This window comes from Fusarium coffeatum, assembly GCF_003316985.1.
Source record: "Fusarium coffeatum strain FIESC_28 chromosome Unknown BRIP53273_contig_94, whole genome shotgun sequence".
NCBI classification, from domain to species: domain Eukaryota; kingdom Fungi; phylum Ascomycota; class Sordariomycetes; order Hypocreales; family Nectriaceae; genus Fusarium; species Fusarium coffeatum.
This window is the reverse complement of record NW_022157889.1, coordinates 1-21821: the sequence shown is the minus strand read 5'-3', so window position 1 is coordinate 21821 and position 21821 is coordinate 1. Positions and strand designations below refer to the sequence as shown.

Sequence of the window (21821 nt, the reverse complement as noted above, 5' to 3'; positions counted from 1 at the left end):
AGATACACTGCATAGAGCACATGCTATAAGTCACATATGTACTACTCATATAAGCACGATATTGTAGATTTCACTGTTAGTGTTAGGAGTAAGGACAGCCTAAGAAATAGATCTATCCGCAGATGATACAAAAGAAAAGAGGACTCATCTGTTTGATATCAGTATGAGTAGGTAAGTAGTCAGTTGTATTGTCGTTACTGATGAGTCGAAGTGACCCAAAGCATGATGTGTGGTTCCATATGACGAAGGCGCCCATTGCGGGGCATTACGCAGTGAGAAATCCAATCCTGGCTGATGGCGGGGTCAGGAAAAAAGTTCTGGTAGAATTAAACAAGTAGTAGGCAGGTACTTAATCTACCGCATCCATTTCTCTTTCACCTCAGCAACTTTTACGCAGCGTCCTTATTTCGAAATCTCCCTTTAGTTCGGCTTACCTCGTATACCGTTCATCATGTCTCGCCAAATTCAACAACCCTCCAACCAGATCAAGCTTACCAATGTCTCCCTTGTGCGACTCAAGAAGGGAAAGAAGCGCTTCGAGCTCGCATGTTACAAGAATAAGGTCCTTGAGTGGCGATCCGGCATCGAGACCGACCTCGACAATGTTCTCCAGATCCCAAACGTCTTCCTTAATGTCTCAAAAGGCCAGACAGCACCTCGTGAGGACCTCGACAAGGCTTTTGGCAAGGGCAAGTCCACAGACGACATCATTCTTGAGATTCTCAAGAAGGGCGAGATGCAAGTTGGAGAGAAAGAGCGCGCGGCGCAGACAGAGCGTGTGCACAACGAGGTCGTCAGCATAGTCGCCAGTAAACTGGTCGACCCAAGGACCAAGCGCGTTTATACATCCGGCATGATCGAGAAGGCTCTGGATATGCTCAGCTCCCAGGCTCATAACGCTACACCCGACAAGAGTGCCGCAGGAAGTGCTACTGGAACACCTGCGACTGGAGAGGCTGGAGAGGCCAAGCCTCGACCTCAGCACAACTGGACTGGTGTTAGCACGACCAAGAGCGCAAAGAGTCAGGCACTTGAAGCGATGAAGGCCCTCATCGCCCATCAGCCTATCCCAGTTGCGAGGGCCCGTATGAGGCTCCGTATCGCCTGTACTACCAACGTCCTTAAACAAGCCATTAAAGCGCCAAAGGGCGCGAGCAAGGAAGAGGAAGGCGAGCAAAAGGCTGTCGGCACAGTCAAGGACAAGATTCTAAGCTATGTTGAACAGGTAGAGAGCCAAGACGTTGTTGGATCGGAGTGGGAAGTGGTAGGCTTTGTTGAGCCTGGAGCTTTTAAGCCCCTATCTGATTTCATTGGTAACGAGACCAAGGGACAAGGACGGGTCGAAGTCTTAGATATGGCTGTTACACACGAGGACTAATCACGTAACGTATACACGAGTAGTAGTAGTTAAAAAGAAATCATGATACCCGGAATCATTACATCTTTTCCATCGCCGTGGCGAAACGCCATTTTTCACCTTTCGTGGACTTCGTTCGGCTATAAGGTTCACATAGCTTTATCATAAGACATCTCCCCTTTCCCGTGATGAACATTTTACTTGAATGCTTTTGATTCGTGACTCTGATCTAGAGTACAGCCATGGCTGCATATGCCAGAAAGCAAACCCCTCAGAATGCTCAGAAAGATGGAGAAACCAGCCGTCACGCCTGTCCACCCATAACCAACACCGATAAATAGTTTAACCACCCTTCTTCTTGGAGACACCGACGGTCCTGCCACGGCGACCGGTGGTCTTGGTGTGCTGACCACGGACACGGAGACCCCAGTAGTGTCGGAGACCACGGTGAGCGCGGATCTTCTTGAGGCGCTCGAGATCCTCACGGAGCTTGGAGTCGACACCGTTGGCGAGGATGTGGGAGTCCTTGCCATCGACGATATCGCGCTGTCGGTTGATGAACCACGTGGGAATCTTGTACTGGGTAGGGTTTTGGAGGATGGTGACAATTCGCTCGAGCTCTTCGGAGGTGAGCTCACCAGCGCTGTGATACTGTCAGTATGCTTTGAAATATTGCCCGAGAGTAGAAAATCGTACCGCTTGTTCAGATCGACATCGGCCTTCTTGCAGACCAAGTTAGAGTATCGGCGACCGACACCCTTGATCTTGGTCAAGGCGTACATAACCTTCTGCTTTCCGTCAACATTGGTGTTGAGAAGACGGAGAATCTGCTCGTCGTTAGCACATGTTATTTTGGATGATATTTCTCGTCAGATCGATTTCGGTGCACCAGACGCCGGGCGGGTGGCGCGAGAGCGATTCGAGCAGCGGCGTCGGCGATGAATTCGATTTCGATATTGCGATACTGGAGGGGATGACTTACGAACTGGAAGTTCGACTTCTCTCCCGAGACGAGCGACATGATGGGCAACTTTGGCGATCCAGTTGCTCAGTCGATCGTTGTTCAATGATCGGGATAGTTAGATAGAAAAAGACGAGGAGGTCTCGCTTATGGAAATGGTGGTTGTGGGTGGATCCAAGGTTAGGGCACACAGGCAAAACTTCTGCGGGAAGGGGTTAATCCGAGAACGACGCTAACCCGAATGGAACAGCACGTGACTATATGACGGGCACTGTGCATGCTGGGTCAGTTACAGTTCGTGAGCGATTCAGGGAATTGGCCTTATGAGCAACAGCAGCCACGCAACAACGGTTATGATATTATGCTTTTGAGGTTTATATAAACTCAAACTATACCACTCAATATCAAGAGTGTCGGAATGAAAGATACAATGAGCAGCACGATGAACCAATGCACTGTGTTTCAGTTTCACTAGCACAGTCTCAATGTCAATTTTTGGCACATACAACACAGTGCTCCCTTGCTCGGCTCGCTCTGTTCTCAAAATTTCCGCTCAACCAAACCTGGCTTTGACTTGTTTACTTCAAGCAAGCATCCAATGCCATGAGACAGGGGCATGTCGAGGAACTCGTTGACTCTCAATTAGATTCAACACAATGGCAACAAGCCTTTGAGTATCTCAAAGGTAGGTTTTTATTCGTCACAAGCTGTATGTCGCGGCAAAACTCAATCGTCTTTTTCCATTGCTCGGTCAGCCAAGTCCAACGGCTGATCTTGAGCCGGATGCCTTTACTTTTTGTTCAGGTATGAGACAAGACCAATCATAGCAACGCTTTTTGAGTACGGAATCTTTAGTGTTTTCACCAAATGGAGCCTTCCGTAATTTATCTGTTGTTACATCTCTACATAATCCTGATTGTTTCCATAAAATATGTACCAGTGCTTCATCGGCACCTCCAGACGGCCGTGTCAAATCAGTTGTCCGTGGGGACACGTTTCGTTATTTCTATTTCATATCCTCCAGACCTTCCTTGAAAGCAATATCCGTTCATCATGCCAAGCTGGCTTGTAAGCTCAACATCGTCGTTTCTCGTGAGACTGCTATCTCGGCCAGCTAGAAATCGTCAAGGGGGTTGTAACCCTACTGGCGTTAGCATAATCAAGGAATTTCCTGCCGAGGGCGCCAAAAACAAAGTAGCCTATGTGCCAGTCTAGACAGGCATAAAGAGTATGAATTCTCTCATCTCCTAGGCTCCCAGCGACGTACCTTGTCTTTCTTGAGTTGATCGGCCAATAGCTCAGACAGATTGGCTCTGTCCATTTCGACGGTCAGGTTGGTGCTCTTGGTCTGAGCATGAACAACCCGAACCTCTTTCAAACCCCGTATTTGCAAAAGCTCGTCCAGCCCGAGAACGTCTGTGACTCTGACGTGACGGTAGGTGAGGGGAAAGAAGGTCTTCATCAAATTGGATCGTGGACTGAGATGCGCGAGAGTGGATTTGGAAATGCTGATTGTCAGGGCCTCGAGCTTGTCGCACTCAGCAAGTTTCTTGAAGGTATCTGCTGACATCGGTCCACACCAGTGAACTTTGATGTCCCGAACGTTCTGTACGAGCAGGGGGTTGTGGTCGAGATGATGCAGCAACTCGCAGCAGCAGCGAAAACGAACGGTCTTTTTACGAAAGAAGATACGAAAGAATTCGTGGTTGAGTGCTGGACCAAGAATGGATGGTAAAGCCTTCATCTGGGGAGACTGATACGGCTCATACTCGCGTTCGATCTTTGGGCAATTGCAGTTCACTTTTCGTGTGCCAGGTTTGATTGCCTTTCCTTTATAGACGGCATCGACCATCAAATCGACAATGTGCTCGCGTATCTCGGCAGGTAGTCTCATGAAAGGGAAGCCCTCGATAGGCGGTGGACGATCTACGGCGAACGTTATTCATCGGTTTGGCCTTCTCGGACGAGTATATGATAGGGAGCCGGCCCACACTTACCAGCAACCTCGAGGATTTCAGTACACATCTCTATGATGTCGACGCAGGTCTTGGACTCCTGAGGCTCTTTGTTGATCATACGAGCACATTTGGCTATAGTTGCGGCGACAGATTCCCGGCGTTTGGGACTTAATCGGACCATGCTCCCCAGCTCTCTCGCATCGATGATGCCGGCGTGAAAGCTTTCCAGGCCTTGAAGGAGGACCTGGATGTTTTTGGTCAAGCCATATCGGGTGTGCACAGCCTTGGATTTGAGGGCGTACCAAGACTTGCTCGACATGGTAGCAGCAGCAGTAGCCTGAAAGCCTTGCGCTGGCGATATATATGACGGAGTTGTTGATACGGCGAGATAACCTGCGAGGGGAGCGGTGTTGTCGGAGGAAGAGAAGAAGTAAGTGTTAAGTAAAGGCCAAGAAATGACTTCAAGTGAAGGAGCCGATGTGCATCAGGCAGTGAGTCAATGCAAGGACCGTGACGGGACGAAATGGGTTAATCACGGGCTCGTTGTGATGTTTACAGCAGGTGCCCGCGCAATATGGAATCGCTCCTTCCCGTGCAAGTAACAGGAAGTATCGGCTTAGAGGTGTCCCGGGTGAGTGGAAGGTACCAACGTGGAAGCTGTGACACATCGGATCCTTGGGATTAATGATTAATTTGCAAAGAAAATTAAAATTGTACTGTTCAACTTATATTAGGAAGTGCCTGGGCTGCCGGTATTTCGGTGCCACGCAGTGCCTCTTTTTTTGCAGCCCACCGGGCAGTGACAGAGGGGTGGCACTGACAGTGACGGCTCAGCACACGACTATGTTTTGCTATGCGGCATCATGAAGACGGATGAAAAATCGATATTTGTATATTTCATAAATCCTTTTGTAGCTGGGCATTGCTCGGGATATATAAGTATGTCCGTTTGGAGCAGACTGAGTTTGGACCTAGAGTAGTTACAGATGATGTTCATGATTACCTGTGCGAACAGAAACATTGTGCTTTATTATTTCAATATATACTGTTCAGAATATCTACTCTGGATTTCCTCTCCAAGTCGGCGTCACTTTGGCACTGTTTGGCGTCCAAACAGTCGTCGTTGAGCCAGCATCAGGGTGCCAGAAAAGTTGATCACCGAGAGCATAAGAGACGCAATAGTATAGGCATTTGATGCATGCGTAGACCAGAATTTGGGCTGCTTATTTTGGCATCCTGAGCCTAGAGAACAATTCTTCTGTCGCCCACAGGCCGGTTAAGTATCAACGGTACAGTCTGGACAACCATTTGTCAAAGCACTCTTTGAGGAAATTATTGCAAAGACCAACTTATGCCATCTAGTAGTCTGTTTTCTAATGTCGGAAGATAACGATACTGTTTATGTCACATCGACGAAGCAAAGTGTAATTGTAAAACAAGTAAAGACTTTTATTGTCTATATCAAATTTAAAACGCCCAGTTTTGGTCTATCTGCCCGTTGCATGACCATGATGATATGCAAAAACTCCGTATGGCAATCGCTAAATCCAATATGCTACTCATACCACATATCGTGGCGTTTCAAATAAATTCATGCGGTTTTTCTACGGTGCCCGAGACACCGTCGTCAGAGGCCACGCCTCGACGATAGAAAGACAGCCAATGCGCACTGCTTTTGTTTTGGTTGTCTATTTTGTGTTGTTCCCATTTGGAAAGAATTATGGGGAACCATGTGAGGTGAGGCGGAATTGTTGTGGTGTTGTTCAGATCAGCCGCTGATCTTCCAATTTTGGTTGGAACACGTGCTGATCTGAAGATAGATGCGTCGCCCAATCGGTGAAAAAGATGCTGACAGAAGACGGGTCCGGAAGATGTAATTAGATGATAGAAATGCATCGCCCAATGCAATGAGTCCATCCAAGGAAAATGACTTGGTGTGTTGTAGTTGCGTCTGAGTGTCGTTGAGCTTTTGGTAGTGGGAGTTACAGCTGGCGTTCTAGAACTCTTCCAGCTTTCGCCCCTAGACTATCGGCGTGCCCGCATGATTCCCGTCCATCCATTATCATCGGCTTTGCCAATTCAGGAAATTGACTATGATGATTTGATGGAGGATGAAGATGATGAAGTCTGATCGTCGCTTTCGCTGTCACCTTCCAAGGAGAAGTTGACAACGCTGGGAGCTCGTGTGCAGCAAGGGCTGATGCCCAAGAAGCCGTCCTCTTCGATCTGCTCGGGAGAAGAGGCACCAAACGTGAAGCTAAACTGAGAAAGCATTTCCTGGTGTTGGAGATTTTGGGCCGTCATGGGCTTCTCGCTAGGGTGTGTGATCTTCTTTCCCTTCTTGTTCTTGGTCTTGCGTTCCTTGGTGGCGTCCTTGTCCTTGGACCCCCACGTCCAGGTACGTGACAGCTTGTTGACGAGAGATGATTTTGATGATGCATCAGACTTGTCGCTGTTCTGGCTGGATTTGGTCATGGTGGCTGTGATTTTCCCAGATGTGTTGGCGTCGACAATGTTTGATGCGGAAGCGTCGGAGCGCAGAGCGCGGCGGAAGTGTTCTCGGATAGCCATTGTGAAAGTTGTTGTGAGTGAGTGTACAAGTGTTGAGTGAGTGTTGTTGTATTAGAGCAAGCTCGATGAATTGGTGAATTGGGCGTTGAGTTGGTGACGATTCAAGGTAATGAGCTTAGAATTGACGAGATCATCAAGATTGGGAGTAAACAGGAATAGTGGGCGATCATTTATCTTTATGGACCCGAACAGATAAGTGCAGGAGCCGGGACATTTAAACACAATCCCTCGAGATAGGAAAACCCCTCAAAGTCTTTGGTCGGTTTGAACAACATGGGGGCATCCATCCATGCGTTCTCCGGTGGCGCCTTGGAAACTGGACTTGGCTGTGGAGGTGGAACTGCCTCGAGGTCCCTTATCCCGTGTACAAGAGATACATGAGCAACTGTGAGTGGCTTCTGAATGGTCGATGGGTCCGCTAACCCCTGGCTCTGGGGAGCACAATCAGAACAGCAGGTTGTGATTTGCTCACGATAGACTGGGGTGCGGAGAATAGCGGAGGCTTCGGCGGCTTATACGGGGGTCGACCCTCAATGAGGTCAGCGAGGCCCATAACAACTGTATGGAGAAACCCTGCAATATCGGACCGGGGAGTTGAGAGGTACAAACAGTACTTGTGCAGCTCTGCAACCCTCTCGCGCTGACATGTGGTGGATGGGAGGATCGGAAATGCCAGTATTTAGAAACAAAACCCAGCAGTCTGCAGGAGACACAGACGCGCACGCCACCATTGGTAAACTCTCACTCAAAGGGGTAGGTCGCTGGCGACACTAGAAGTTTGTTCTGATTTTAGCCGGTGATCATTGCTATGATCGCTCTGACAGGGTGTCCACCTGGCAAAGAGACTGCGACTGTAGGCACCAGGAATTTCGTGCATGTTACCACTAACTGGCTGACTGGGTCCAATGAAAGCCTTGTTCATTTCCATCATACTGTACATAGCCGAGCGTGCCCGGTCGGCAGTGAAGAGCTGTGGATATGGAAATCAGAGGAAACATTGGCGTCCAGGAGTTGAGTCGTGAAGCGCCTCGTGTATCAGCCGTTAATATCTGTTGCATAACGTCGCGACGCCTCAGAAACCTTCTTCCCAACTGCTTTGGCGTTATGGATAATGAAACCCGGCAATATGCCTCGTCCGTGGTGTAACATTGGTCGTTTTCGACACCATTAGACCCCAACTTGCATCTCAAAACACGGGGTCGGCGACAAATTCGAGCCATGGAGGTCCCCACAGCCGAGTCTTCCACAGAATCCCCTCTTTTCCCACTATAACTCTTGGGGTCCTTGGGGTTTGGACGGGGTCGCGAACAGGCCGAGACTGCTGATAAGTAGCGTCATTACTGGAAGGTAACGCCGAGCTGAGTCCGCCTAGCTTCGTCGGGAGGTGTTGCATTATTCAAGTTTCTGATTTAGCCACTTTCAACAGACTTTGATAGTGACATTCAATCACTTCCAGGCACCGAGATACTGTCCAAAGATACTGCACAGTATCCTTTCCAGCCTTTCTCCCTACGGTCCTCTGCAGGTCGGCTAAACCTAGCACAGTTTTGCCAAGTCTGGCAACATGGGTACGGTAACGTAACTGATCCCTGCTTGGAGATCCCCCTTTGCAAGCTGCTTGGTCTCGGTTGTTCGGTGTTGTGGTTGCGAGCATTTGTGGTGCGCATTCTGACATTACTATGTACGTACGTACCAATCGGCCCTTACTCGGTTGTTGGCTTGTGAGCAAAGTCATCCAACCAGCCTCATCCTTCTTTTGGTAGACAGTCGCGCGACCAAAACCAGACCGTTGAAGACGTTGATGGTGTCTCGAGTCCTGAACTGCCGTTCTTTGATCCGCTCAACTAAATTTTGAATTTCGAGTAAACAAATTAGTGAGCGTCTTGCATTTTGGTTCCGTTTTTGCAACCATTACGGAGATGGCGGTCGTCAGTGTCGGCAGACACCGGACCGGTGTTTGTTACGGTCTTCTCTCCAAGACGTGCCCCGATTGCGTATCGCCGTTCCCGTTGGTTCCCGTTGCGGCAGCACAGCATCATTCGCCACTTGTTCTCGGCGGTGGGCTTGGCGTTCCGTTAGCAGCGCATAATTGCTTGTTTGACTGAGCTTATCGAATCGAAGATGTACGGCATGGCACCTTCTGTTGTTGGTTAGCTAGCAGAAACTGATTGAGGCGGCTATAGTTGCCTCTGAAGAAAATTCTGCTTCTTGTGTTCTTTCTTGTCTTTCATCTTGTTAGATGCAATTATCAGGCTACATGCCGGAGTTGGCGATGATAACAGAGAACGGCGTCCTTTTCCTTGGCATGGTGGGGACGATAACGTATCAACCTTGTCCAAGCCAACCCGTTGACAGCCGTTCACTTCAGGCTGACAGGCGAACAGCCTAGACAGTGTACCATTCGCTGGATACCTCACCGAATGCATTTTGGGCCCGCTCCTCGCTTCTGTGTCTCTCGGAGGAACTCCGCTGTGGCGAGGCGAATCCTACTTCTTGACATACGTAAATGACATGGGGGAAGATATCGTGAGCAGCCCAGAGGGAAAGATCTGGTTGCATCATGGTGGTTTTCCTCGGAGACTGGGATGTTCTCAGCGCTCGGTTAGCTCTGGCAGTTGGTCCTTGCTTGCTACCTGAGGCATCAATAGTGTTCAATCTAATGTGGGGTTTATCTGGAACTTCGGTTCAATGTATCACCGTGATGCTCTGGGTACAAGACAGGACAGTCCGAGGCAAGTCGAGATAAGATATGATAACAAATGGCCCAACACTGATAACGTCTGTTGAGGCTCTTGGAAAGAGCACCACTTAATATCGAAGGCTAGCGTGCAACCATCGTGGGTTTTCCGGGCCTTTGCTCCCTACAGAACGTCATACATCGATGCAAGCGCAGATTTGGCGATGCTCGTTTGCGTGCCTCTGGCAATTAGGCTGAGTTGCCAAAGCAGATTTTAGCTGACCGCCTCGAGATTGACAGTATCTTCCACCACGTGCAATCGAATTCTGTCTCAGATGCGGGTGAAAAGCTCCTCGATAGAGCAGTCACTGCATGTTGAGTTGAATCTAAAGTCAGATTTTCATGCAGTGAAATCTACATCCAGGGTAAGTTCCACAGTAAAAGCAGTCCAAGGATGCAGCAACAATGGAGTTTTTAGAGGCCCTTCAGTGGGTCAGCAGCAGAAGACAGGCGCAGTGGCCAATGACATAGCGTAAAATCTGCCCCGGAGCGACTCAGGATCAGGAACGGGGCCTCGATCACAGATGATTTACATCACCATCTATTGGAGGCGGAGACCCAGTGACGCATCTCTTTCACATTTCTTACCGGCCTGCGCCAGCCTCTCTTCACCTGCCACGCCTGCACGAGTACGCCAGCAGCGGTCGCGTGAGTTTTGATTTGACCACATGATAGAATACAGTTTCAAAATATCAGCGGACATTTGTTGATCCATCTCAACACGACGCACGGGAAAAAAATACCTACCTATCTCATTAGACCACAACATTAATTCCGTCCGACTTCCCTTCTTGTTTGCTTTTTCGGACGACTTGTCTTGCCTGTCTCATCCTTTGTCTATCCTGCACTCGGCATGGTCTAGATCATTTCAAAATCTCTGCCTGTTGACAGTCACCGTCTTCGTCCCTCCCTGTCCCGAACAGCAACTGCCGACGACTCTTTGCAGTCATCTGAATTCACTCTTTGCGCCCCCGCATCCGGTCTCTGGCTACGGCATCTTAGCCACAGCCTCTTAAAAGCAGCGAATCCCTGAATCAACTCGACAAGAGCAAGTTCGTTACTACTGCAGTTCATCAGCCTCGACTATATTCACGATGGGTGTCCCACCGGAACGCTCTGGAGGTGAGGGACGACCTGCTTCGTCCGCCTCTAACCCACGAAGAACCCCCGGCAATCAGTCTTATGCCCGTGTCGCCGCACAGGGAACCGACGAACAATCGCCTCTCCTGAGACACGACGCCAATACTAATACTGCTGTTCATGGGGAGTCGGATGATTCGCAGACAACCAAGAGCATATGGTATCTGCTCCTGTTGACCATCAGTATTGGTGGTCTTCAGATCGCATGGTCCGTTGAGCTCTCGAATGGTTCACCATATCTTTTATCTCTCGGGCTCAGCAAGTCTCTTATGGCTCTGGTCTGGATTGCCGGCCCCCTTACCGGTACTCTCGTTCAGCCATACGTGGGTATGTTGAGTGACAATTGTCGACTACCCATGGGAAAGAGAAAGCCTTTCATGATTGGAGGCTCTGTTGCAACCATCCTTTCTCTACTGTTCCTTGCTTGGGCCAAAGAAATTGTTGCGAGTGCTTCCAACATCCTTGGTTTCGATCCCGAGTCACAAGGCGTCAAGACTACAACCATTGTTGTTGCAGTTATTGGTGTCTATGTTCTCGACTTTGCCATCAACACCGTCCAGGCCTCCATCCGTGCGTTCATTGTCGACTGCGCCCCAGCTCACCAGCAGGAGTCCGCCAACGCCATGGCTAGTCGAATTACTGGATTCGGTAACATCGTTGGATACATTGCCGGATATGTCGACTTGACTCGTCACCTCGGATTCCTCGGAAAGACGCAGTTCCAAATCCTCTGTGCTATCGCTTGTGTTGCCCTTGCCTTGACTGTATTTGTGAGCACTGCCATCATCAAGGAACGAGACCCTCGACTTGACGGGCCCGCCAAGAAAGAGCAGCACGGCGTGTTCTCGTTCTTCCTCACAATCTTCAAATCGATCAAGCGTCTGCCACCTCAGATCAAGAGGGTTTGCGAGGTCCAGTTCTGCGCCTGGGTTGGTTTCTTCCCTCTGTTGTTTTACACATCCTCGTACATTGGGGAGATCTATGTAGAGCCATACCTTGAAGCGAACCCCCACATGCCACCGGAGCAGCTCAACAAGCTATATGAGCAAGCGACTCGAATTGGTACATTCGCACTTCTCATTAACTCCATCGTGAGCTTGCTCACGAACGTCTTCCTCCCCTTCTTCATTGCTCCCACGTACGATAGCCAGCCTATCACAAACGTTCCGGGAGAGACACCAGCTTCCGGCTATTACGATGAAGACGACGATGAGAAGCCCTCATGGTTGGACAAGCTGGCTATCCCTGGCCTCACCCTCAAGCGCGCTTGGTTCCTCTCCCTTCTCCTCTTTGCTGGATGCATGTTCGCCACTCTGTTTGTGCGCACCGTCAAGGCGGCCACCGTGCTGGTTGGACTTGTTGGTATTACCTGGGCCATGACACTGTGGGCTCCTTGGGCCATCATCAGCGCTGAGATCAGCCGGAGGGATGCCCTGATCCGTGCCCAGAAGATTCGGCAAGCGGCTGCCAGAGCAAACAACGGTGGAATCGGGGATGACGAAGAGGAGGAAGAAATTGACCAGGCTGGAGTGATTCTTGGCATTCACAACATGGCCATTGCTGCACCGCAGATTATCGCTACTGTGGGCTCTAGTGTCATTTTCAAGCTCTGGCAGAAGCCGCGAGGTACACCAGGCGACCATAGCATCTCTATCGTGTTCGCCCTTGGCGGTATTTGTGTTGTGGTTGCATCCTTCTTCGTGGCCAAGATCAAGGATGATGCCGCCATGCCAGCTGATGTTATGATTGAGGCCGAAGAAGGACAGAGTGGAGCAGACGAGGCTGCAGGTCGCCGACCATTGAACAGACGCAAGTCTACTCGGGATCAGCTTCCCCGGGCAACCCAGGCCCGAGCAACTCTGACACGACACAAGAGTTTTGGAGGAGCCGAGATGTACTAAGGGTACTTACAAACGCAACGAACAATGCATGGATAGGCGCAGGGTTAGGAATATCATGAAATCATGGAAGCATTTTGGCTCTTTACCCAGAGCCTAGGAGCGTATAGTTTGGATTTGGTCCTTCTCTTGGTAGATTTGGGCAAGGATGTTAGGCGCCCAGGTATCATGTTGGGTTGTCATTTGATTATTTAGATTCACAGTTTTATGTTTTGGTTTAGACAGAGATATCTCAAGTTCGCTCATTACTTTGCTTTCATCTGGAATACACGTTTCCAATATCCATGAATATGTCCCCCAAAGAACGACCAACGCAACTCGATGTCAAGACCCGCACATCATTATCGATATGTTGGGACTGGCATCGCCGTCTTGGGACCACAGACTCCGACAGAAGCCCTTGTCTCGCCGGGCATGGGACCCAGTGTTGGGTCGATGGTAGTGAAGGGAACGAAGTGGAAGCACCACGAAACATGGTTCTCATCGCAGTAGCTGTAATCGCAGCTGAGTGCCTGCTCAGGAGCGGGAGCGGTCGTTGTCGTGGGGACATTGTCGAGGAAGACTGCTGGCTTGCCAGGAAGGGCCAGGGTAGTGGAGGCAAAGAGGATGATCAAGTAATCGATGGGAAACATGATGGATGTGTTGTTTCAGAATGATTGAAGAGAATATGAGTTTATTAGAAGTAGAAGTAGAAGAGGAAGTCGAGGGTCTTATATGAAGATTGTAGTAGAACAAGTACTACATTCGAGAACAGTCCTTGACACCTGGGCCATGGGACAGCGATGTGTTTGCGTTGGGAGATGATGGCATACTTTCCACATGACTCCGTGGCTGGGTTTTATTTGGCTCGCACCATCAAACCAGAAGATCAGAATAAGTACGTTACAAACAAGCTAAGCGAATCGCCGCGTATGAAGTCGGCAGATGAACTCGGGCTTTTGTATCTGAGGCAAAGAGTTGTACACGACGGGTAAAATCGCCGAGGACCAGGTATGGGGTGTTAAAGCTCGTATGCCATTGGCTTAGAGCAAAAATTGTATTTCTCATATCCATTGAACCTCCAACATGGTTTATAGAAACTAAGCTGATAGCATCTTGTTTCCAGCCTTAACCCACAAGGTGACGATGAGTCCAATACTCACCGTCCACACCAGGCTGCGCACTGGGGCCAGGCGACGATCGGCCTGCAGCCACAAGTAGGCAACGTTGTAGCCAATTCGACTTGCTACATAGCCGAAGCTAAGAAGGTTGACTGCAGGTGTTGATACACCTGCGAAGTTTGCGGCTACGATACTGGCTGCGTAGAGACCGAGTGTCTCGAAGCCGTTTTCTGTAGCTGCCTTTGCTCGAAGGAAGAATTGCTTGTCCTGGAGGAATGTCAGTGGCGAAAGATATGAAATAAGGGACGATTCTTACGGATTTGGTAAAGTTATCGCTCTTCTCAATAATGTTCTTGTGGGAGCGGGGGTTGGCGTTGTCGTATGTTCCCCTGGCGGCGGTGATGGTGTAGGCGTGGGGGAAGGCGATGATAAAGAAAGCAGCTGGAACCTACAAGAGTATTAGCAGAAGTTGATGAGTGAGGGGATAGAAAGTAACATACGGTGAAGAAGGAATAGTTCCTTGATAGGTCGAGGCCGAGAAAAGACTCCATGATGAGGATTTATGTGGTTGGTGAGGATTGTTTGTAGTGACGATCTGGCTTGACCGAGTTCGGAGTATCCAAGGCTTTAAATAACAATGATTTCAAAAGTGTTGAGGATTTACAGCTTTGGATTTTGTCTGATTGATCGTGAGTATCGGAAAGAATTATAAAGTTGACCGAGCAGATGGCCAAGGTTTAATAATCAGTCGTTCATGTTAGTTAGGACCCGCTCTCATGAATATGGATGTTGGCTTAGCATAACGGATAACGATGACGAGTAGTAGTAGTAGTAGTAGTAGTTTCAGTAGTTTCTAGGACAGTCATGACACAATATTCTGCATCATAATTGACGTAGTAAGATTGTTAAACATTATTCCTATAGTACGTTCAAATAAGGAAAATAATACTCTCAAGGTAATGTACCATTAATAGAGTATCATGATGGTGGAGTATGAGATGAGGAACCACTTTTGGTGTAGCTCATCCCCAACACCACTAACATCAATTAGGATGACTAACCAACAGGGGCATCCTCAACGTCCTTTCTTACTCAAGATCATTACTATCATGTCTCTCAAGGACAAATCATTCATTCAGAAATCAAGAATAGAGACAAGACTCGATATGCTCATAAGATTCGTATTGATGCATGCTCATCCTCGAGATCAACTACCAACACAAATGAATGGTTGATGACTGAATACCTATAGATATATATATACTAAGAAGGTTAAGAAGTTTGACATAGGAAATCTAATAACCGAAAATGTAAACAAGTAGAGATGCTGAGTATCTGTTCAAATAGTGATCCAATAACGCCGCCCTCAACTTCCACTTTGACCCGAACTCCTTTCTCTTTTCATTCTTTTTTGGTTTGGGTATCAGATGAAACGACAAGCAAGACACGACGATTCACTCACGCGAGGTATCGCTTGGCCATGGATCGTCTGGAACCGACTCTCCAGCCCTTGCCGTCCCAGCTTGTGCTGCCTCTGTGGCTACCACCATGGCTATGGACCTTGGGCTTGCTGTAAGCTCCTGGGCCATGCCATTGACCATTGTCGTAGCTTTGGCCTTGCTGGCTGGAGCCATCGCCGTTCTTCTGGTCCTTCTGGCTGCTGGTAGGAACGTACCAGACATTGCCGCTCTCCTGGCTTGGTGGACTCTGAGGAGGAGTGTATGTCTGGTCGTCACCGTTGTTTCCAGGGTTGTATCCATCACCGTTGCCGCTCTGGCCATTGCCACTGTTGCCGTTGCCAGAGTTGTTATCACCGGAGTTGTTGTTTCCACTGTTGTTGTTGCCAGTGTTGCCATTGCCGCTGTTACCGTTGCCAGAGTTTCCGTTACCAGAGTTGCCATTGCCAGAGTTTCCGTTGCCTGAATTGCCTTCACCACTGTTACCCTCGCCGCTGTTTCCACCGTTTCCACTGTTTCCGCCATTGCCTCCATTGTTTGATTCTCCTTGGCTATAAACCTTGATACTGTTTATGAGCCAGTAGGCGTTCTTGAAGTCAGCAGGGTTGGAGGCAACATAGTCGTTGCAACTTCCTAGAGATGATGTCTCGGGGTTCTTGCCCCACACATCAGGAGAGCCAGCCCAGTCGCCGCAGAAGGTATTGGTGAAAACGATGTTGTTTTCCTTGAAGTGATCGTCGATGTTGCAGCCTTGACCTCCGTTGAACTTGGCAGAAGGAGCACCCCAGGAGGCAGGATCGGGGTTGTCGGACTGAATGTCTTGCGGAATGCGGCCCCGCTTGAAGAACCAGACGGAGATGTGGTCCGATGTCCACTCCATGGCGTAGACACCACCGCCGATGTCGTTGAAACCATCTCCGTAGTTCTGGTTATCGTAGGTTGTCTGTCCACATCCTTCGTTGGCTCCACCGGCGTTGCAGTTGTCGTTCACAAGGGTGCTGCCCTGATCGGAGCCTTCGTTGGTGATCTTGCACCCAGGACCGGTGTGAAGAGTGATCTTGTTCTCCGTCTGAGTGTTGACGCCCTCAATGATATCAATCTCACCGAGCGTGGGCCAGGGCGAGCCGAACATCCAATAGGCAGGCCAGATACCAGGGATACTGCCAGGCATGTGGGCAATATCGGCGATGAAGAGGCCGTGGGTGAAGGTGTCGTGGGAAGTAACACGAACTGACTTGCGTCCCTTGGAGGGGTTCTTTGTCTTGTAGTCTACTCCCATGTAAACTTGTCCCTCGACAAAACCCGCCAGGCCCTCGCTGTTTGCTGTGTCGGCGTCGACGTACTCGACGAACCCGTTGGTAGGATCATCGGCGTTGAAGAATTCGAATGCCTCGAAGAAGTTGCTCGAGTCGTAGGTATGAGTGCAAGAGTATCCAGAATTGGAGCTGTTCTTTGAAGCTGCAGCGCCTTGGAGGAAGGCCACAAGGCCTAGTGTGAGGATTGAAGTATGCATCGCCAAGTAGTGGGGATGAAGTGTGTTGGTGTTGAGTGTCGAGACCAACGATAGATGTTATGTGCGCTTCTAGTGTCTTTGTAAGAGTAAAGACGAGAAGAAGACACGATTTGGAAAAGAATTGAATTTTATAACAGAAGTTGTGCGTTGATATTGAGTTGGTGTGGTGATGTGGCGTGTATTCGTTGATTTGAGTGGTGATTCAAACAGCGCAGTCTGCCAAAGATTTATAACAATAGAAAGACAAGCTATTGTCTATACCAAGAAATCCCCAGCCTAAAGCGAAGGGCTGGAGGAGGAGGCTATTGAAGTGCCTTACGCGCAACGAAACAATAGCTCTGACACTGCCAAGGAGGGAGCCAAGTGAATATAATTGCAACTCGCAGTGAGAAGGAGACAATAGAGAGTGAATAACTCTTAATAAGAGTGGCCAGCCAGCTACCGAAAAGATTGAAACGGTGAATTGGCGACGAATGCAGCCGAGCAATAGAATGAAAGAGAGACAGGATGATGGATTGATTTATTTCCCGAGGCCCAGCCAAGCAGAGTAACCAGACACTGAAAGACGGAAGAGGCAAAAAAGGGAATAAAAAGAAAGACACCAAGAGGGGAAAAAAGAGTGAGTGTGGTTGACGTCCAGGTCTCAAAGGAACATGGAATGCGGGAGCTATCTATATGCCTATGTCTCTGCTCCCTCCTTTGTAATGCAAGGCTAGGCAAGGCACTGCACTGAGAATGCAATGCAACAAACGACGCCAAGCTCCTTTCAGAAACAGAAAATCGCTGGTAGCATGTCATTCTGTCTTTGTTTTCCTTGGGCTTGTTCTTGGCTCTACTATCCAGAACCAGAACCGAGATCGGTAGATCATGCTAGGGTCATATTCTAGAGTATCCGAAACAGTAGCTGGGCTAGTCATATAACTGGATGAGCCAATGATACTCGTACAAGCACTCTTGATCTAGAGGCTCTGATGCGTAGCCTGTCAGTCTACTCAAGCAACAAAGGACGGGACGAGACTGACATGTGCTCGTCCTGACTCCTAAGCCAATCGCTCAAGGCGAGACAAAGCTTAGCGTAACCGGCTGTGGCTTGGCGTGCCTGGCACTGGCCGGTTCAGGCAGGGAGACATGCATTTAGAAGTTGATAATTGGTCGAGACGAATCCAGGGGTTTGCGTCCACTATAAAGCACGCTATCTTATAGTGGAGAAACCCGACTCGAGCACTGGGCTGGCTGGAAGTGGAGAAGAGGGGAAGGGGAAGGGCTTCCGGATGATGGATTTGACCTGAGGCGATTGAAACAGACGAGAACGAAACATAAAAACTGTTTCTAGGAAGTTCTTTGGAATAAATGCTATCGCTGTCTATTGAAGTCTACTGTAAACAGCAGAAGAATGAGGATGCCAAGTCAACAGCGGTCTGGATCTGTGGATTCTCAATTGCCCCGGTAGCCAGCGTTTCTATAGCCGCGCGCTCTAACAACTTGTTTCTATCTCCCTGCCAGTATCTATGAATATCCCCGCCACCCTTGTCTCGTCTCTACACGATGCCCAGCCCAGCTTTGGGACAAAGATATCCAACAAAGCATCTTCTTAGCATAACGACCCAACCTCCAAACTGGGCTGGGACATTCCACAACTAAGACATTCCCAGCCTAGACCTGAGTCTTTCGCTTCGACGCGCGTTATCCCTATAAGCGCCACACTTTAAAACAGAAGACGACGGACAAGGACAATGACCGATTCTGAAACGTAGTCTTAGCGATGGAAGCCATACTAACGTTAGATCCTTCTAAACCTCTATCCCAACCTGCTTTCGGCAAGGTAAACCCCAAACCTTTCTGCCACCTCCTTTCTCTTTGTCTTGAAAGAGATCTACCAGCTTTCGCACTTCTCCTTTTTCCGACTTCCTGCTTCGACATGATCTGCGTTTCTGGCCAAACTTGCATCTCAATCTTCTCTCTTTGGAAAAACTAGGAAACAGAGTCAACGGCGGCTCGATCGGCTAGCTCCTGACTGCAATACCCATGTTTCTCGTATGTCCCGGCATATTGCTCCGTGCCGTGATCCCGGATTTCAAGCCAGACCACATAATCGCCTGCGAGTCTCATTCAATATAGCCAAGGATCGACGTTAACCCAGGCTCTAATGACTTGAAGAGCATGATCTTCAGTCATATAAACTTTCACATGGCGTTACCTGTGCCCGCAGCATGGTTACAGAAAACTTATCCTCCGAGGCTAGGAGCGTCAAGATAAAGTAGCCTGAGTGTTAGTCTAAGCTAGCATAAGGTGACCTAATTATTTCGTCTCTCAGGTTCTCGACGGCCAATTCTTCTTCTGACACCCTGGCGATGGCCTCGTTGCAGCCATTGCATGAGCTATATCTTTCAGGATCATCCTTCTTCGTAGCCACAGAGTTTCCAAGGATTACGACAAACACGAACCACTTTCTTCTAATAAAACTTTCAATATCAGGTCTTGATTCATTGTATAACATTTCTTTCGGACCAGTAGAAAGTGATGCCGGCCTATAGATCCCTGATGGCTGTACACTTGAAACCGTACATCCTCCTTCGCATCCCTTTCATATCTAAACATCCTTTCATCTCATCTTATCTCATCCTTTTTATATATATGAAAAAAGTAACGGTTTGGGAAACAGCCCATGTTCCCAAAGTCTAAACCGCCCCATGCAATGTCAGTCAGGAAACCCCCCTTTCATCTCCTCGGGGATGTTCCTTTACTCCTTCTAATATGCGTCGTCTAAGTGGGTATATGCAGTCGAATAAAAAGTAAATCATGTACAGAACTCCGGGGTAAGCATCAACGCTGTCGATCGTGCTGTTGATTGCCCTTGTGTCCATTTTCTCCGTATATCATGTCGAAAAGCTGATGCGTCTATATCCGAATAGTTGCGTCGTTCGTTGCAGTGCATTGTTACATTGTTCATAACAGAAGCTCATTCAAGTGCTCTTCACAACTTGACCTTCTGGCCAGTGAGTTTGAACCAGATGACTGCAATGAGGTCTTCCTTGAAGCGCTCCCATGGGTTGCGGTTGAGCCAGTAACTGAACTCTCGGTAGTAGTACATCTCGCCCCAGCAGTCGCGGCCCCATTCGCAGCCCGCCATGTTGACCAGAAAGTCGCGCTGGTTCTCATCATAATGGATGTGCGGGTTCTTGGGACCGCCATCGGGATTGCAAGCTCCAGGTGGGAAACTGTTAATCTTCCGCTGATGGAGGAAACCAATATGCTTGCGCACCCATGGCTGTGTTTGGTACAGCTGGTCCAGCGCATCTTGTTCTTTGTGCTCCCACTGCATGTGCCTCTGCTCGTATGTGACCGGGTCCCACCACACGTCGAGAAGTCGATCAGTCCATTCGCTACGTCGCATGAAGAACGAGCCTAGGTTAAAGCCAGCGCAGTCCTGCGTCATAAGCATGTTGATCGAGCTGGCCTTTCCGTCCCCGACAGGGCTTAGCGACGTCTCATCGAGGTAGGGTTCGGTGAACGGATGCGAGATGTTGCGAGGGTTGAAGTAGTTGATGTCGCGCTCAGTCACTTGCTCGAGCTGATTGAAGATGTGGTCTTGGAGTGATACCGAGGGTTCCATGACGAAGGTATTCAGATCCAACCACCATACCCTGATACTACTGTCAGTGTTGCCTTCTACTCCTCTTGTCAGATTCAGCTTACCATTCAGCCTTGGGATATTTCCTCAGAGTCGATCGGACGAAGTCGACTTTCTCCCAGCTCTCTCGCCATTCGTGCGCGTACTTCTTCTTGGTGCTCATGTCGACAATCTCCAGGTCATAACCCCATCGATTGACGTATTTCCGCTTGTTTCGCACGCTGTCTCGCTCGATGGCCCATTCTCTGGCGCCCTTCCACTCCATGACACCTCCTCCTACGTTTGCGCCCAAAATAATGACAAACTTGTTACCGCCGCCAAACGATCTTCGCCAGTAGTAGGCGAGAGCTACAAAATCAGTACTGAAATTCGAACATGCCGGACTAGAGTGCGCAACTTACGAGTTGTGTAGAAAACAGTGTAGCAGAGAATGGCTATCAGGATGAAGAGCAAGATCATCTTGAGTCTCCTTCCCATTCGTCCGTATATCGATCGTATCCTGCCGGCAAGCGGCACTTTTCGAATCCATCGTGGTCCTCGCCCGCCCTTCTCTTTCCAGTTGTCGCGCTGTCCTTGAAATTGAGGAAGGCTGCTCGATAGTCGTCGCATATGTCTGCTGAAGAAACCCTTGTTCTGGGTCGAGAACGAGGAAAACGTGCTCGAGTTATGAGGTCGCATTTTGGCCGATTCCCATACAACAGGTCCACCGCTTACAGCTGTAGGAGTCGTTTTTCCGCTGTCAAGGCTCAAGCCCGGGCTAGACCAGCCACCACCAGGGACAGGTGAAGGGCTTCTCGAAATGGGCATGGAAGGTCCTGGGGTACCTGAAGGAGGCGGGCTCAGTGATTAGCCCGCGAATTGTGCTATAGTATGTGGTTGTCCATGAAAGTCTAGTCGAGCGGAATGTATTTACAAAAAGAAAAGAAAGAACGAATTGGTGGTGTAGTAATGTCCAGAGAGGATGCCAGGGTGGCTAAGCAGAGCTCAAAGTTGAGGTCATACCAAAGCTGAACACGGAAGGGGAGATACAAAAGATATAAGAAGAGACAGCGGGGAGAACAACAACCGAGAACATGTCGGGAAAGGCGCCAAGAAGCCTCGAGGTATGAGAAGTGAGACATCGACTAGACAACCGAGAACGTCACCTTACAGTTCAGTACATACCTGGAATGGGGGATAAAGGTCCGTTGTGAGGCTGCTGTAGCCTTTGAGAATCACCCGAGAGCAAGCCCGGGTTGATCACGATGTGGCTGACAGAAGAGCGTTGTCGTGAATGATGTGCACGGGTTGGACGATCGCTAAATGAGCTCGAAGAGCCGAATCCTGAGCGTGGTGAAGCCAGCTTGAGCAACGTCGCAATCGGCGACTTCTAGAAACGGGGCCGCTTATGTCGGCTGGGAATGGTGGAGGGGAAGAAGCTCGTAAAGGACCGCAACCACGAAGTTTGGCTTGCGGAGGAACCCTTCTCGCAGTGGTGTATCTTTTTTTTTTTTTTTTT

At 49.2% G+C, this 21821-nt stretch overlaps 9 protein-coding genes across 9 annotated transcripts; 2 read left to right on the top strand and 7 right to left on the bottom strand.

The window, feature by feature from the left end:
• Positions 1-451: 451 nt before the first annotated feature.
• On the top strand, positions 452-1378 carry FIESC28_04486 (uncharacterized protein; the record flags this gene model as incomplete). Its single annotated transcript, XM_031158633.1, has 1 exon — positions 452-1378. One exon carries the CDS (start codon positions 452-454, stop codon positions 1376-1378), a length of 927 nt encoding a protein of 308 aa, XP_031017295.1.
• A 321-nt stretch (positions 1379-1699) lies between these two features.
• Positions 1700-2378, bottom strand: FIESC28_04485 (uncharacterized protein; the record flags this gene model as incomplete). The annotated part of the gene is made up of 3 exons (XM_031158632.1): positions 1700-2000; positions 2054-2184; positions 2247-2378. 3 exons carry the CDS (start codon positions 2376-2378, stop codon positions 1700-1702), a joined length of 564 nt encoding a protein of 187 aa, XP_031017294.1.
• A 1054-nt stretch (positions 2379-3432) lies between these two features.
• On the bottom strand, positions 3433-4595 carry FIESC28_04484 (uncharacterized protein; the record flags this gene model as incomplete). Its single annotated transcript, XM_031158631.1, has 3 exons — positions 3433-3459; positions 3586-4244; positions 4316-4595. The coding sequence occupies 3 exons, from the start codon at positions 4593-4595 to the stop codon at positions 3433-3435; spliced, it is 966 nt and encodes a 321-aa protein (XP_031017293.1).
• Positions 4596-6367: 1772 nt separating this feature from the next.
• FIESC28_04483 (uncharacterized protein) lies at positions 6368-6847 on the bottom strand (the record flags this gene model as incomplete). The annotated part of the gene is made up of 1 exon (XM_031158630.1): positions 6368-6847. One exon carries the CDS (start codon positions 6845-6847, stop codon positions 6368-6370), a length of 480 nt encoding a protein of 159 aa, XP_031017292.1.
• A 3831-nt stretch (positions 6848-10678) lies between these two features.
• Positions 10679-12625, top strand: FIESC28_04482 (uncharacterized protein; the record flags this gene model as incomplete). The annotated part of the gene is made up of 1 exon (XM_031158629.1): positions 10679-12625. The coding sequence occupies one exon, from the start codon at positions 10679-10681 to the stop codon at positions 12623-12625; it is 1947 nt and encodes a 648-aa protein (XP_031017291.1).
• Positions 12626-12963: 338 nt separating this feature from the next.
• FIESC28_04481 (uncharacterized protein) lies at positions 12964-13254 on the bottom strand (the record flags this gene model as incomplete). The annotated part of the gene is made up of 1 exon (XM_031158628.1): positions 12964-13254. The coding sequence occupies one exon, from the start codon at positions 13252-13254 to the stop codon at positions 12964-12966; it is 291 nt and encodes a 96-aa protein (XP_031017290.1).
• A 447-nt stretch (positions 13255-13701) lies between these two features.
• FIESC28_04480 (uncharacterized protein) lies at positions 13702-14273 on the bottom strand (the record flags this gene model as incomplete). The annotated part of the gene is made up of 3 exons (XM_031158627.1): positions 13702-13989; positions 14039-14170; positions 14223-14273. 3 exons carry the CDS (start codon positions 14271-14273, stop codon positions 13702-13704), a joined length of 471 nt encoding a protein of 156 aa, XP_031017289.1.
• Positions 14274-15180: 907 nt separating this feature from the next.
• On the bottom strand, positions 15181-16692 carry FIESC28_04479 (uncharacterized protein; the record flags this gene model as incomplete). Its single annotated transcript, XM_031158626.1, has 1 exon — positions 15181-16692. One exon carries the CDS (start codon positions 16690-16692, stop codon positions 15181-15183), a length of 1512 nt encoding a protein of 503 aa, XP_031017288.1.
• Positions 16693-19666: 2974 nt separating this feature from the next.
• FIESC28_04478 (uncharacterized protein) lies at positions 19667-21001 on the bottom strand (the record flags this gene model as incomplete). The annotated part of the gene is made up of 3 exons (XM_031158625.1): positions 19667-20336; positions 20389-20671; positions 20725-21001. 3 exons carry the CDS (start codon positions 20999-21001, stop codon positions 19667-19669), a joined length of 1230 nt encoding a protein of 409 aa, XP_031017287.1.
• Between the last annotated feature and the right edge of the window lie 820 nt (positions 21002-21821).